At 46.7% G+C, this 13,628-nt stretch overlaps 2 protein-coding genes across 2 annotated transcripts in view; one reads left to right on the top strand and one right to left on the bottom strand.

Annotated features, from left to right (window-relative positions):
• The window catches only part of ACO2 (aconitase 2), a 56,371-nt gene extending 55,085 nt beyond the window's left edge, over positions 1-1,286 (bottom strand). The window contains exon 1 of the mRNA XM_047741747.1: positions 1,171-1,286. Within this exon, the coding sequence (XP_047597703.1) occupies positions 1,171-1,206 (36 nt within the window). The 5' untranslated portion in view covers positions 1,207-1,286. The remainder of the gene's footprint in view (positions 1-1,170) is intronic.
• A 561-nt stretch (positions 1,287-1,847) lies between these two features.
• PHF5A (PHD finger protein 5A) lies at positions 1,848-13,535 on the top strand. The gene is made up of 4 exons (XM_047741756.1): positions 1,848-1,983; positions 2,418-2,441; positions 2,967-3,133; positions 12,874-13,535. The coding sequence occupies exons 1-4, from the start codon at positions 1,932-1,934 to the stop codon at positions 12,961-12,963; spliced, it is 333 nt and encodes a 110-aa protein (XP_047597712.1). The 5' UTR covers positions 1,848-1,931; the 3' UTR covers positions 12,964-13,535.
• The last annotated feature ends 93 nt before the right edge of the window (positions 13,536-13,628 follow it).

Here is a 13,628-nt window from a genome sequence, read left to right as displayed (position 1 = left end):
AAACCCTAGTAACACAATGCTTCCTGAGAGTATAGCACATAACTTCTTTAATTTTATAATCAAAGCTATGCCACTTGATTCAAAGCAGATTCAGAAAGTTAAATGTAAAAGATTGTCAGAGAATGTCAACTTTATTGCTTGCTTTATTTTTATTAATAGAATACATGCCTGACATTGAAACCTTCCATTAACACCTTCCTCGTGTTATCAAGTTAGGAGTGAAGAAAACCATTTGGCATTCACAGTCAGTTTTCTAGATGGTTGGTAACAGAAGAGTCAAGGTCAAACTGTTGAGTCTCTTTATCCTACCTCCTAAATGAAAAGCAACTGAGCTCAAAATACTCTATGCTGGTACTCTCACAAATACAATGTCAGCTCAAGGATCACACTCTGGCTTAGAGAAGACAGGCTGACATGAACAACAAAAGGGTAAATAGGGCAGATGCTCCAAACAGCACCTCGGTGACACTCAAGAGAGCACAAACTTTCACCTACTTTCTAGCAGTTTTATAGCCTATCCAATGGGAATTATATCACCAGATGATTATATGAGTTAAATGATAAGATGAGGAATTAAAACAGTCTTGCAATCTTGCACAAATGAGAGACTACTGCTACCATTACTATTTACTATGTCTGGGCCAAGAAAGCCCCCTCGCATTCTTGGCTGTATGTTCTGCAGGATCCTTTAAAAATGGAACAGGGTACCAATCTCGTCTACAGCCTCCGGGCCTGGCAATCGTAGAAGGCCCTGGTTAGCAGGGCTCTGCTGCCTAGAGATGGGAAGTGAGGCCTTCAGACTCTGGGCCTAGCGGGCTCCAAAACGACCGCGCCCCCCAGTCACCTTGTCCTCACCTTGAGGAAGGGAAAAACACCCTACAAGAGAGCGGAGTGGAGTCCTCAAAAAGGGGTGCCTCCACTCTTCACCTGACAGCCGTTGCTTGGACCTACGCTTCCCACGCGGCGGGGGCAGGACTGGGAGAGCGGAGCCGGGGACGCCTTGACCTCGGGCGCGGGAGGAGCGGACACCCGCGCTAGGCCCGCGGCCCCGACAGGTCCACGGAAAGTCGGCGGGAGGTCGGGCCCGCCTCGCCTTGCCTCGCCCACAGCCGCAGGCTCAGTAGGAGGCTCCCCGCCCTCGTGAACCCAGAGGGCCCTGAGCTCGCTCACCTGCAGCCGGGTCACCAGTAGGCTGTAAGGCGCCATTTTGTGCACTGACAAAGATGAGGTCGCGTAAAGATGACGTGAACCACGGCGTATTTAAAGCTTTGGGGCAGAGGCGTGGCCTGGAAGAGAAACGCGTAATGGTAAAGGCGGGGCCTCGGTAGAGGGACGAGAGCGCGGGGAGCTCATTGGGCGGAGCTCCCGTGTTAGAAACGGAGGCCTGAAAGGAAAAGAGCTGCATAAAAACACTTGCGGAGGGGCGCCTGGGTGGCTCAGTGGGTTAAGCCGCTGCCTTCGGCTCGGGTCATGATCTCGGGGTCCTGGGATCGAGTCCCGCATCGGGCTCTCTCTGCTCAGCAGGGAGGCTGCTTCCCTCTCTCTCTCTCTCTGCCTGCCTCTCTGTCTACTTGTGATCTCTCTCTGTCAAATAAATAAATTAAATCTTTAAAAAAAAAAAACACTTGCGGAAGTAAATACCAGACACAAAGATGTGCTATCGAAGGGCAAATTTCAGTTGTTTCTTCCATCCAAATCTGGGAAAGGCAATTTTTTTAATGACTTCCATGCATCTGCCAGGACCTGGCTCCCAAGCCCCGACGGAAACTCCTCTATTTTTTAACTTAAGGCTTAGATCACGCGAGAGCGAGCGCGAGCGGGTCTTGATGAAGCCTGGAGAACCAATCACGGCGACCGGGGGGCTGGAAAATGGAGGTTAAAGTTCGGACGGAAGTTCTCTAAGCTTCCGGTGGCCGGCTTGCGCTGGAACTATGGCTAAACATCATCCGGATTTGATTTTCTGCCGCAAGCAGGCTGGTGTTGGTGAGGCAGCTTCCTGCACCCGGCTGTCAGGGTGGGGATGGTGTCAGGAGCTGGAGGGTGGGAGGTGGTCAGAGGTTCCGATCTCATCCTTAGGGTTTTGCCTCGGAGGCGCCACGTTTCCCGCCTCACGGTTGGTAGCCTGGGAGCGCGCGCGTTTGTGGTCTCTGATGCGAAGAGGGCGGGGGCGCGCGTGCCGGGAGTCAGGCGGGCGGCGGGAGTGAGGTCCGAGGAAGCTCAGATTGCCCAGGACCTGGGAGCGGTCTGAGAAGGGTGTGGGTTTGCTTCGGATGGAAGCTTACGGTGAGGGTTAGATGGATAGGAGCCCTTAGGGCTCACTGCAGTCCCTGCTGTGTCGCCACCCCAGACTCAAGGATCTTTCCCCTCTTCGTCAAAACCAATTCTAATTGTACTCTTTACCATCTTTGATCTTGCAGCCATCGGAAGACTGTGTGAAAAATGTGAGTGAACACGCCCTCCCAAACACCCCACTCCTTCCCCTCACAGTTTGTTTAAAGCCAGCAAACGGGCATTTCCAGCAGTGCCACAAAGAGGGTTTTGGGTAGATGTGCCTGGCAGTTTGTGAACATTGAGTACCAGGCTGCAACCAAAGCCCTCTCCATCTCTCCGTTGCAACTTGCACATTTTAAACGTTATGTTTGGGTTTTTGAGAAAATCTGTAGCTTTGGCCAGGAGATAGCCTGACCCTGTCCCCAAACGACCCACACACCGTTCTTTGCCAGTAGTGATGGAGACTTCTTGTCTATGAGGTGATGTTCTAACCTCTTTATATATTAGTTGGTTAACTTACTCGTTAAAGGGATTGAGAGGGACACAGGGTTAGCTGAGTTTTGTAATACCAAAATAGAGAGTCGTAAAGTCACTAGCGGGTGGAGACCACTGTATTTTCCCCATAGCAGAAGCAGGTCAGTAGACTTAAGGAGGTACCTGTATGTGGGTGTAATTCCATTCTCTCTTCTTCCCAGGTGATGGCAAGTGTGTGATCTGTGACTCCTACGTGCGTCCCTGCACTCTGGTGCGCATATGTGATGAGTGTAATTATGGCTCTTACCAGGGGCGCTGTGTGATCTGTGGAGGCCCTGGAGTCTCGGATGCCTATTATTGTAAGGAGTGCACCATCCAGGAGAAGGATGTGAGTGTACACTAAGCTTTCCATCTGACCTTTGCTGCTTTTATTTAGTAATTCTTGCCAACCAGGGCAATCTCCTATGGCCCATAGAGATTACTATGTTCAGCTAGGCACGCAGGTTATAATTTCCTCAAGTTCTGTGAGGTCAGCTGGGTGTCGTCCAATAAAAGGCAGTTATTTTGCATCAAGGGCTGAAATGCAACAGAAACAAAACTTTGTCAACGTCAGCAATTTGGAGAGCCCTCTCTCTACTCCTTTGATGTCTCTCTCTATTCTTTTTTTTTAAGAAGCTTATTTATTTGACATACAGAGATCACAAATAGGCGGGGGGCGGAGGGGGGAAGCAGGCTCCCTGATGAGCAGATAGCTTGACTCGAGGCTCGATCCCAGGACCCTGAGACCATGACCTGAGCCGAAGGCAGAGGCTTAACCCACTGAGCCACCCAGGCACCCCTCTGATTATCCTTCTTCAGAAACAATATCCTGCCTTTGTGAGTCCAGGCACAGTGCACAATAGGTAATAGCTGCTCAGTCATTTTCTTTCCTATTGTGAAAGATTGTTTGAGTGGATGTGGTGACAGTTGAATTTGGGACACCTCAAGTTGATTTCCACTTTAACTCGCTAAAGAATGCCTTTGGGCTGATAGTGCAGGATTGTGATTCTATCTCGTGACATTTTTGCTCCTTGACATTTTGTAGTGGCGGTGGCTACTTATTCAATTCCTTTAGTCAAATGCCAGGATAGGGGGCTTGTAGATCTATAATAAAAGCAAGTTTTACTATTTTTGTTTAGGTTGGAAGCAGGAGCCTTCTTAGAGGGTGGGGACTGTGAATCTGCTTGTTTTTTTCTTATGTATGACACACTAAAAAGTGTGGGGACGCTCGGGTGGCTCAGTTGGTTAGGCGTCTGCCTTCGGCTCAGGTCATGATCCCAGGACCATTTTTTAGCTGAGTGATAGACTGTAAAATGGGGATAACGTGGGACACCTGGGTGGCTCAGTCAGTTAAGCGTCTGCCTTTGCCTCAGGTCATGATCCCAGGGTCTTGGGATAGAGTCCCACATTGGGCTCCTTGATCAGCGGGGGGCCTGCTTCTCTCTCTGCCTGCTGTGCCACTCCTGCTTGTGCTCTCTCTCTGACAAAATCTTTAAAAAAAAATTTTTTTTTAAGTGTCATAATAGTATCACTAATAGAAGGTCCCTGGTTACCTAAATCTAGGGTTAAGGTAAAAGATACATGAGGGATGCCATGGTGGCTCAGTAGAATGAGGAGCCAACTCTTGGTTTCAGCTTATGTCATGACCTCAGGGTCCTGGAATCTAGCTGGGGTCAGGCTTGCGCTCAGCAGGAAGTCCACTTGAGGCTTCTCTGCCCCCCGCTCCTCCCCCCTCTCATGGGGGCACATTCTCTGTCAAATAAATAAATCTTTTGTTTTTAATTCTCTCTTTTTTTAAGATTTTATTTGACAGAGAGAGACCAAGGGTGCTCCTGTGCACACACAGGTGCGTGCCTGCACAACAGCCCCAGCAGGGGGAGCTGCAGAGGGAGAGGGAGAAGCAGGCTCTAGATGAGAGGAAGCCTGGGACTGGATGGCAGGATCATGACCTGAGCTGAAGGCAGACACTCAACTGACTGAGCCACACAGGCACCCCTCAAATAAATCTTTAAAAAAAGAAACATGATTCTTAACATTCCCACGTACACAGTAGATAGTTTATAGATGTCATCCTTTATTCTTCACAATAACTTCACAATAACTAGGGATTATTGTTATCTTTTTTTTTTTTTTTTTAGATTTTTATTTATTTATCAGAGAGAGAGAGCACAAGCAGGGGGAGCAGCAGGCAGAGGGAGAAGCAGGTTCCCTGCTGAGCAAGGAGCCCCATGTAGGACTCTATCCCAGGAAGCCAGGATCATGACCTAAGCCAAAGGCAGACGCTTAACTGACTAAGCCACCCAGGCGTCCCATGTTATCCCCATTTTACAGTCTGTCACCAGCTATTAAATGGCAGGCGCAGATTGTCTGACTAAAGCTCGTGGTGTCCCCATTTCACCTTATCATCCTTTCGTAAGTCCTTCTGGGAGGATGTGCCCATGTTGAGTAGAAACACCCAGGCTCCTGAGTCTGTATATTTGGAGCCTGTCTAGCCCCAGGAAGGGGGACATATCTGGCCAGATGAAACTGTTTCTTACACCATTATGTCTTCTAATTTTTTTAGGGAGGTGAGAAAGGACATAGATAAACTACCAAAAACATAATTTCAATTGGTGATTTGAACATTACCCTGTCCTGAACTCTGATTTGCATTTATCTTTGTGTGTCAAAGCATATCTCTGTCCATCTGACCCACCAACTGGGTTGTACCCCTTTAGAGAAAGGACCTTGGTTTCGCTATTTATCTCTCTTTTCCCACGTTCTTGGTATAGTGTCTGGTATGTATTACAAGCATGGTCCACATTTTGGTGCTTCCTCTGTAAGCCATCCATAGTAGTGCCCCATGTAAAGTGTCTGGTATACAGTAAGTATTTGATATTTATAATCTGTAAGCAGTGAAACCACAGGAAGGCAACAGCAACGATGAGAAAACATGAATAGGTCTTAAACTAGCTCCAGAGTCCATAAGGACAACATTTTTTTGAACGTCTACATGGTTGTAGCTGGAGTTCTTGTCTGGAATAAGCTTGTAATCAGAGCGCTTAATAAATGTTAATTACTGTCTGACTTGTCTGCATGTGGTACGTGAACTGATACCTTTGGATCTTTGTGCTTCGTTCCGTTCCTGAGAATTATTCTAAAGATTTTTTTTTTTTTTTTAATTTATTTATTTGACAGAGAGAGATCACAAGTAGACGGAGAGGAAGGCAGAGAGAGAGAGAGAGAGGGAAGCAGGCTCCCTGCTGAGCAGAGAGCCCGATGTGGGACTCGATCCCAGGACCCTGAGATCATGACCTGAGCCGAAGGCAGCGGCTTAACCCACTGAGCCACCCAGGCGCCCTATTCCTGAGAATTATTCTAGACATCACTCCATCTACTTCACAATGTACAGGAGTGTTCTGAGGATACTTGAGATGGTATCTAGCTTACATTTATTCAGCAGTAGTTTCCAGAGGACACAGAGCAGTTTAGTGACATGATCCAGCCTCTCAGCCTACAGATCTTCTTGGAGATTAAGTCCCTCAGACGTTTTTCCTAGGCAGAAATCCTGCCATCAAAGCAAGCTGGAGTTCTCATACTCCTTCCTCTTCCTGCCATTTTCATAATTTATAAGGGAATTAGACCCGTGGACTAAATGGGTGTTCTCACTTAGTTTTTCAGCATCAAGAATACTCAGGAGTCCTGTCTGGGGCCAATGCTGCCAGAGGACTCATTTGTAGTTTCTATAGTGCTGCGTCATACTGATCTGATGTCTCCTTACCCCTCGATTTATCTCTTTTACTTACATTTTCTTCGGCTCTCCCAACCAGAAGACAAGGAGAATAGCCACTATCATTCGTGTGTGTGTGTGTGTGTGTGTGTGTGTGTGCGCGCGTGCGCGAGCACGCCCCAAGCTGTGCTGAACGTTCTTTTCCACCAGGTCTTTGTGATACAAATGAGGAAACTAAAGCTTCCAGATATTAAGCAACTTGGCCCAAGGTCACATGGCTAATCAGTGGCAGATCCAGGCCTAGAACCCAAGTTGTCCAGCTCCTTGCTTCTAAGGTTTTTAATTTCACTATTGCCTCCTCACCCCCAAGAGAAAGTTAAAATTCAAATTATATTTTCCCTCTAACGAGAGAAATTAAGTCCTAAGGAATAAGATTTCATTGGGTGAAGATAAACACCAACTGGTAATATTGAAGATGGTTTTATCACTTTTAAGAATTGGTGGTCAGGGGCGCCTGGGTGGCTCAGTGGGTTAAGCCTCTGCCTTTGGCTCAGGTCATGATCCCAGGGTCGTGGGATTGAGCCCCACGTTGGGCTCTCTGCTCAGCGGGGAGCCTGCTTCCTCCTGTCTCTCTGCCTGCCTCTCTGCCTGCTTGTGATCTCTGTCAAATAAAAAATAAAAGAATGGGTGGTCAAAGTCAAAGCATTTCCTCAAACCAGCGTACTGTGTTGCTCTTCTCAGGGTGGTCAAGGATGTGCCTCTCCCTCTTGCTCTTTACATCATTCTCTTCCCCCTGTTTAGTGAACAGCAGAGCCATTAGACTGAAAAAAAAGACACTTGGTACTTTTCAAAATTAATTCAGAAATTTACCTCCTTTACAACAACTACTACTTTTGGGGGGGGGGCTAAGATTTCGTCGTTTGTTTATTTGACAGAGATCACAAGTAGGCAGAGAGGCAGGCAGAGAGAGGGGGGGAACCAGGCTCCCTGCTGACCAGAGAGTCCAAGAGGGACTTTATCCCAGGATAAATCAATTCAATTTTTTTTTTTTTTTTTTTTTTTTTTTTTTTAGTTATTTCATGGATGCAGTTATAGAGAGCTTAAAGGCTTTTCAGATGGAAAACATGATACTATTGTTAAAGTCCCAACCAACGTGCAGTGTGGTTTTTACAGTATTGTTACTCACTAAATACAGTTGTCAAAAGAATGAACAACACTTGGGGGCCTGGCTGGCTCAGTAAAGCCTTTGACTCTTGATCTCAGGGTCTTGAGTTTGAGCTCCATGTTGGGCAGTAGAGTTTACCTTAAAAAAGCAAAACAGGCACCTGGGTGGCTTAGCGAGCTAAGTGGCTGACTTGATTTCAGCTCAGGTCATGATCTCAATGTCCTACGGTCGAGCCCCACATCAGGCGCCACCTTCAGTGGGGAGTCTGCTTGAGGAGACTCCCTCTCCACCCCACTCTCGCTCACTCTTTCCCCACCAAAAAGATAAATCTCTCTCTCTCTCTCCTTTTTTTTTTTTAATTAAAAAAATAGGCATCTGGCTGGCTCAGTCAGTAGAGCATCAGACTCTTGATCTCCGGGTTGTAAATTTGAGCCTCATGTTGGGTATAGGGATTACTTAAAAAAAAATAAAGACTTAAAAGAAAAAACAGAACAACATGTTTAATTTCAATTAATAAAGCAAATCTTGCCACTAGCACCCATTTCATAATTCTTTGCAATCATTTCTAAGAAATAAAGATGTGGACCCACTTTTCAGTAATTGTATTTTTCATTATTTTTAAGATTTACTTATTTGGGGGCACCTGGGTGGCTCAGTGGGTTAAGCCACTGCCTTCGGCTCAGGTCATGATCCCAGGTCCTGGGTTCGAGCCCCGCGTCGGGCCTTCTGCTCGTCAGGGAGCCTGCTTCCTCCTCTCTCTCTGCCTGCCTCTCTGCCTACTTGTGATTTCTCTCTGTCAAATAAATAAATAAAATCTTAAAAAAAAAAAAATTTACTTATTTGAGGGGCGCCGGGGTGGTTCAGTGGGTTAAAGCCTCTCCCTTCGACTCAGGTCATGGTTCCAGGGTCCTGGGATCGAGCCCTGCGTCGGGCTCTATGCTTGGCGGGGAAGCTACTTCCCTTCCTCTCTCTCTGCCTGCCTCTCTGCCTACTTGTGATCTCTGTCTGTCAAATAAATAAATAATCTTTTAAAAAAAAAAAAGATTTACTTATTTGGGAGAGAGAGCACAAGCAGGGAGGAGGGACAGAGGGAGAAGCAGACTCCCCACTGAGCAGGGAACCTTACATGGGGCTTGATCCCAGGACCCCAAGATCATGGCCCAAGTCAAAGGCAAACACCTAACTGACTGAGCCGCCCCCACAGGTGCCCCAGTAATTGTTTTTCTGACCTCAGACTTTTTTTTAATTGCCTTTTCCTGCATTTCAGTTTTGTATAGATTTCCATTTGGTGTGTTCTGTTTTGGTAATGATAAGTGTTGGATTTAAAATATTACTTGGGGCACCTGGGTGGCTCAGTCAGTTAAGCTTCAACTCTAGATTTTTTTTTTCTTTTAAGATTTTATTTATGGGGCGCCTGGGTGGCTCAGTGGGTTAAGCCGCTGCCTTCGGCTCAGGTCATGATCCCAGGTCCTGGGTTCGGGCCCCACATCGGGCTTTCTGCTTGGCAGGGAGCCTGCTTCCTCCTCTCTCTCTCTGCCTGCCTCTCTGTCTACTTGTGATTTCTCTCTGTGAAATAAATAAATAAAATCTTTAAAAAAAAAAAAGATTTTATTTATTTATTTCACAGACTGAGGTCACAAGTAGGCAGAGAGGCAGGCGGAGAGAGTGGAGGAAGCAGGCTTCCCACCGAGCATAGAGCCCGACGCAGGGCTTGATCCCAGCACCCTGGGACCATGACCTGAGCCGAAGGCAGAGGCTTTAACCCACTGAGCCACCCAGGCACCCTTCAACTAGATTTTGACTCAGGTCATGATCTCAGAGTCTGGGGATTGAGCCCGCACTGCATCGGCCTCCGTGCTCAGTAGAGAGTCTGCTCCTCTCCCTCTGCCCCTCCCCCTGCTTGCTCCAGCATGTGTACTCCTGTGCACACGTGCTTGCTCACGCTCTCTCAAATAAATAAGTCTTTAAATATTAAAATATTACTTGTGGGGGGCACATGGGTGACACAGTCCTTAAGTGTACAACTCTTGGTTTCCGCTAAGGTAATCTAAAGTGAGACCAAGCCCCGCATTAGGCTCTATGCTCAGTGGGGAGTCTGCTGAGACTCCGCCTCTGCCCCTTGGCCCTACTCACGCTCTATGCCGCAAATAAATAAATAAATATTAAAAAATAAAGTAAAATAAAATATTACTTGAGGGGCGCCTGGCTGGCTCAGTGAAGCGTTTGACTCCATACTGGGCCTGAGAGTTCAAGCCCCACACTGGGTGTAGAGATTTCTTAAAAATAAAATATTACTTGAAAGTCCTGGATTTTTGTCACTAGGTCAGGGTAGTGTTTGTAACTTGCTTTCCCGCTGAAATGGACTTATAATACAGTCCTCCTCAGGAAGGAAACCCATAGGCATTGAGTTCTGCTTGGTGGTCACGGCAGGAGCCCAGCCTAGGGCTCTTCAGAGTTGTTTCAGTGGACACATTTAGTATAACTGAAACAAGCACTTGATATTCTGGTGTCTTTTTCAGTAAGCTCTATACTCACTGTGGGGCTCGAACCCACAATGCCGAGATCAAGAGTGAGTGCCCAACAGCTGGGCCAGCCAGATAGATGCCCCTGGTGTCTACTAAAATGAAATTTTATTTTTTTTTTAAATTTTTTTTTTTAATTTATTTATTTGTCAGAGAGAGAGGGAGAGAGAGCAAGCACAGGCAGACAGAATGGCAGGCAGAGGCAGAGGGAGAAGCAGGCTCCCCGCCAAGCAAGGAGCCCGATGTGGGACTCGATCCCAGGACGCTGGGATCACGACCCAAGCCGAAGGCAGCTGCTTAACCAACTGAGCCACCCAGGCGTCCCATACTAAAATGAAATTTTAGAAATTAAGTGGCCATAAGATGTATTTACTTGGCGCCTTCAATTCAAACTACAGCTGCCGAAAATAAAAGCCCCTGTGCTGGGAATGGGGAGATCTGTCGATCCTCTGGGGGGGATCTGAGAAAGGATGAAATTTCTAGTATTCAGACACTGCAGTTGCTAAAAGAACTACTGCCATAAGGCAGACTTCTGCAGGTATTTTTATTTTTCTTTAATTTTTTTTAAAGATTTTATTTATTTGACAGATCACAAGTAGGCAGAAAGGCAGGCAGAGAGAGAGAGGAAGGGAAGCAGGCTCCCTGCTGAGCAGAGCCCAACGCGAGGCTCAATCCCAGGACCCTGGGATCATGGCAGAGGCTTTAACCCACTGAGCCAGGCACCCCTTGCAGGTATTTTTTAAAATATCCCCTAGCTCAGCTCACAAATACTTGTATCATACTCTGAGGTTTCTTTTGTTTCTTGTTTCTTCTTAAGATTTTTTTTATTTTTAAGTAATCTTTATACCCATTGTGGGGCTCTAACTCACAACCCTGAGATCATGACCTGGACTGAGCCAACGAGGTGCCCCCATCCTTCAAGATTCTCTTTTTTTTTTCCCTCTCTCTCTCTCTCTCTCTCTCTTTTTTTTTTTAAGATTTTATTTATTTATTTGACAGAGATCACAAGTAGGCAGAGAGGCAGGTAGAGAGAGAGGAGGGGGGGAAGCAGGCTCCCCGCTGAGCAGAAAGCCCGATGCAGGGCTCGATCTCAGGACCCTGAGATCATGACCTGAGCCAAAGGCAGAGGCTTCAACCCACTGAGCCACCCAGGCGCCCCTTTTTTTCTTTTTTAAGAGTTTATTTAAAGGCACATGCTTAATGGACTGAGCCACCCAGGCGCCCCAGCCTCCAAGATTTCTTAACAGTCCTTCCTTCTTCCTTATCCTGCTATCCATTTACAGGCATATTCAACAAAAGCCAGCCAGTTCCAGAGAGCACATCCTCACCTCATATAGTCATACAGTATTGGTAGAATCTGGGGATAAGTCAGTAAGGCAATAATAAGCCTAAACAGGCTATGCTAGCACAAAATTTCATAGCATCTCTAACGATAAAGAGGTAAGAGCACCCGGGTGTTTGGTATCAGGCCACTTCCACCATAAGAGGCAGGTTCACCCTCATTTGTACCAGAACTTTCAGTCCAGATTACACAGCCTGAGTTCACATCGGGAGCTGTTGGTGGGGCTGGGCCCACTCCCTGGCTCCCTCAGCACGCTGAACTCGTCAGACGGCAGTCCTCAAAGTAATACATACTACATGTTTTTAGAAAATAATGAGATGTTATTGTTGGCTTTGTGTGTTCCTAGAGGTTTTTGTATAGTGTTGACATTGGTCCCCCAAAAGAGGTATCACCTAAGTTAGAAATGCGATGTCTAAGAACTTGATCAGTTCATTCATTCTAAAGTCCAGTGTCCCGGGGAGCAACCTCCCTTGACAGCAGTTTTTAATAAAATCAGGACTGTGAAGGTTTTATTCTAGTAGCATCTTCCCCAATTTTCCTCCCATCATCCCCGAGCAACTTACGTAGTCATTTCTGCAGAACACAGTTTCCCAGGGGCTTCACTGAAACCACTCAAGCGCACAGAATGGCCCGGGAACATGTCATTACAAATCAGAGTACAGACCTTCAGTAGCCATCTCTAGCACAGGGGCAGTCTTCCCCCAAGACCATGTGTCAAATTAAATGAATTAATAAGGACACATCAAGCCCTATGGTATTTAACATGTAATGTACGATCTCCTAAAGCCTGTAGGTTTTTTGCCTTGGAGGTCTTCTTCTCTTTCTTGAGATAGTGGAGGAGAGCTAGAGAGCTTGATCTATAGAGGATCATTACAGGGTTTTTACCTCGCACTTGAAAAAAACCCTTTGGAATCTTTAAGAGTTAAATTCTACCACAGCTACATCATATTACCGACAGGAATGGGCGGAGAATCCAGCATTCGAAGTGGGGGCCTCCCTGGCTGGAGAGTGGAATAAATTCTCGAGGATTGATTGACTAGGATAACTGGATGGATAAAGTAAATGGCCAAATCCACTGATCCAAAAGTTTTTTGGTTTTTTTTTTTAAGATTTTATTTATTTATTTGACAGTCAGAGATTACAAGTAGAGAGACAGGCAGGGGTGGAGGGAAGCAGGCTTCCTGCTGAGCAGAGGGGCTCTATCCCAGGACCCCGAGATCATGACCTGAGCCAAAGGCAGAAGCTTTAACCCACTGAGCCAACCAGGCGCCCCCCAAAAGTTATTTTTATCTTCAGTCCCTCTCAGTTCAGACTCAGAGGCTTTTAACAACTTCTCTATCCTGTTTTCCAGAGAGATGGTTGCCCAAAGATTGTCAACTTGGGGAGCTCTAAGACCGATCTCTTTTATGAACGCAAAAAGTACGGCTTCAAGAAGAGGTGATTGGTGGGTGGCCTCCCCACCACCCCCCAGCTACTGCAGCTTCCACGAAAGATAGCGACCACCACCAGCGCAGAGGGAGGGGAGCCCTTGTCCACGGGCCCCCCTCCACCTTTCCTCCTCTTACCCAGACATGTGATAGCGACAGAAAAGGAATCTTCAGACCCCACTCTGGCAGACCAGAGCGGAGAAAAATTGATAGATTGGCTCATGGTTTTTCTTGAATTCAAGAAACAAGCATGTTTTCCAAATGGCTGTGTTCTCTCTACACTAAGAGCTGCTGCTGCTGCTGCCTCTTCTTTAACACCAAGAGCTTCTGAAACAGGAATGATACCATCTCAGTCTCCTGTTTGAGGAATTAACGGACGCTACCGCAGTGAGAAGCCTGTTCTTCGCAGCAGCCCTGACGGAGGAGACATCTGCCGGGTGTGGGGGGAGCTCTCAAACAATCAGCGCGGGCACTGAGTTTTTTAACACTTAGCAGGTGCCGCCTGTTCATGATATTTTCCTTCTAAGAACTTGGAAACCCTTTCTGTTACTGTTGTGTTAATAAAGCAGGTGTTTCTTTTCTGGTACTCGGTCACAGTCCCAATTTAAGTTTGGCTCTAGGAATTTATTTTAGTCACCCAGGAATTTGTGATTCAGGATAGACGTCTTGGGATTCATCA

Source organism: Lutra lutra, chromosome 8 (assembly GCF_902655055.1).
Source record: "Lutra lutra chromosome 8, mLutLut1.2, whole genome shotgun sequence".
NCBI lineage: Eukaryota > Metazoa > Chordata > Mammalia > Carnivora > Mustelidae > Lutra > Lutra lutra.
The sequence above is the reverse complement of the archived record's forward strand: the minus strand, read 5'-3'. Positions and strand labels throughout refer to the sequence as shown.

What these genes read in the sequence shown, in the direction of transcription:
- PHF5A (XM_047741756.1), top strand. Translation starts at nt 1,932, where the DNA reads ATGGCTAAACATCATCCGGATTTGATTTTCTGCCGCAAGCAGGCTGGT. An exon ending in CCGCAAGCAGGCTGGTGTTG is followed by an intron (nt 1,984 to 2,417) that starts GTGAGGCAGCTT and finishes TTGATCTTGCAG; the next exon opens with CCATCGGAAGACTGTGTGAA. An exon ending in GCACCATCCAGGAGAAGGAT is followed by an intron (nt 3,134 to 12,873) that starts GTGAGTGTACAC and finishes CCTGTTTTCCAG; the next exon opens with AGAGATGGTTGCCCAAAGAT.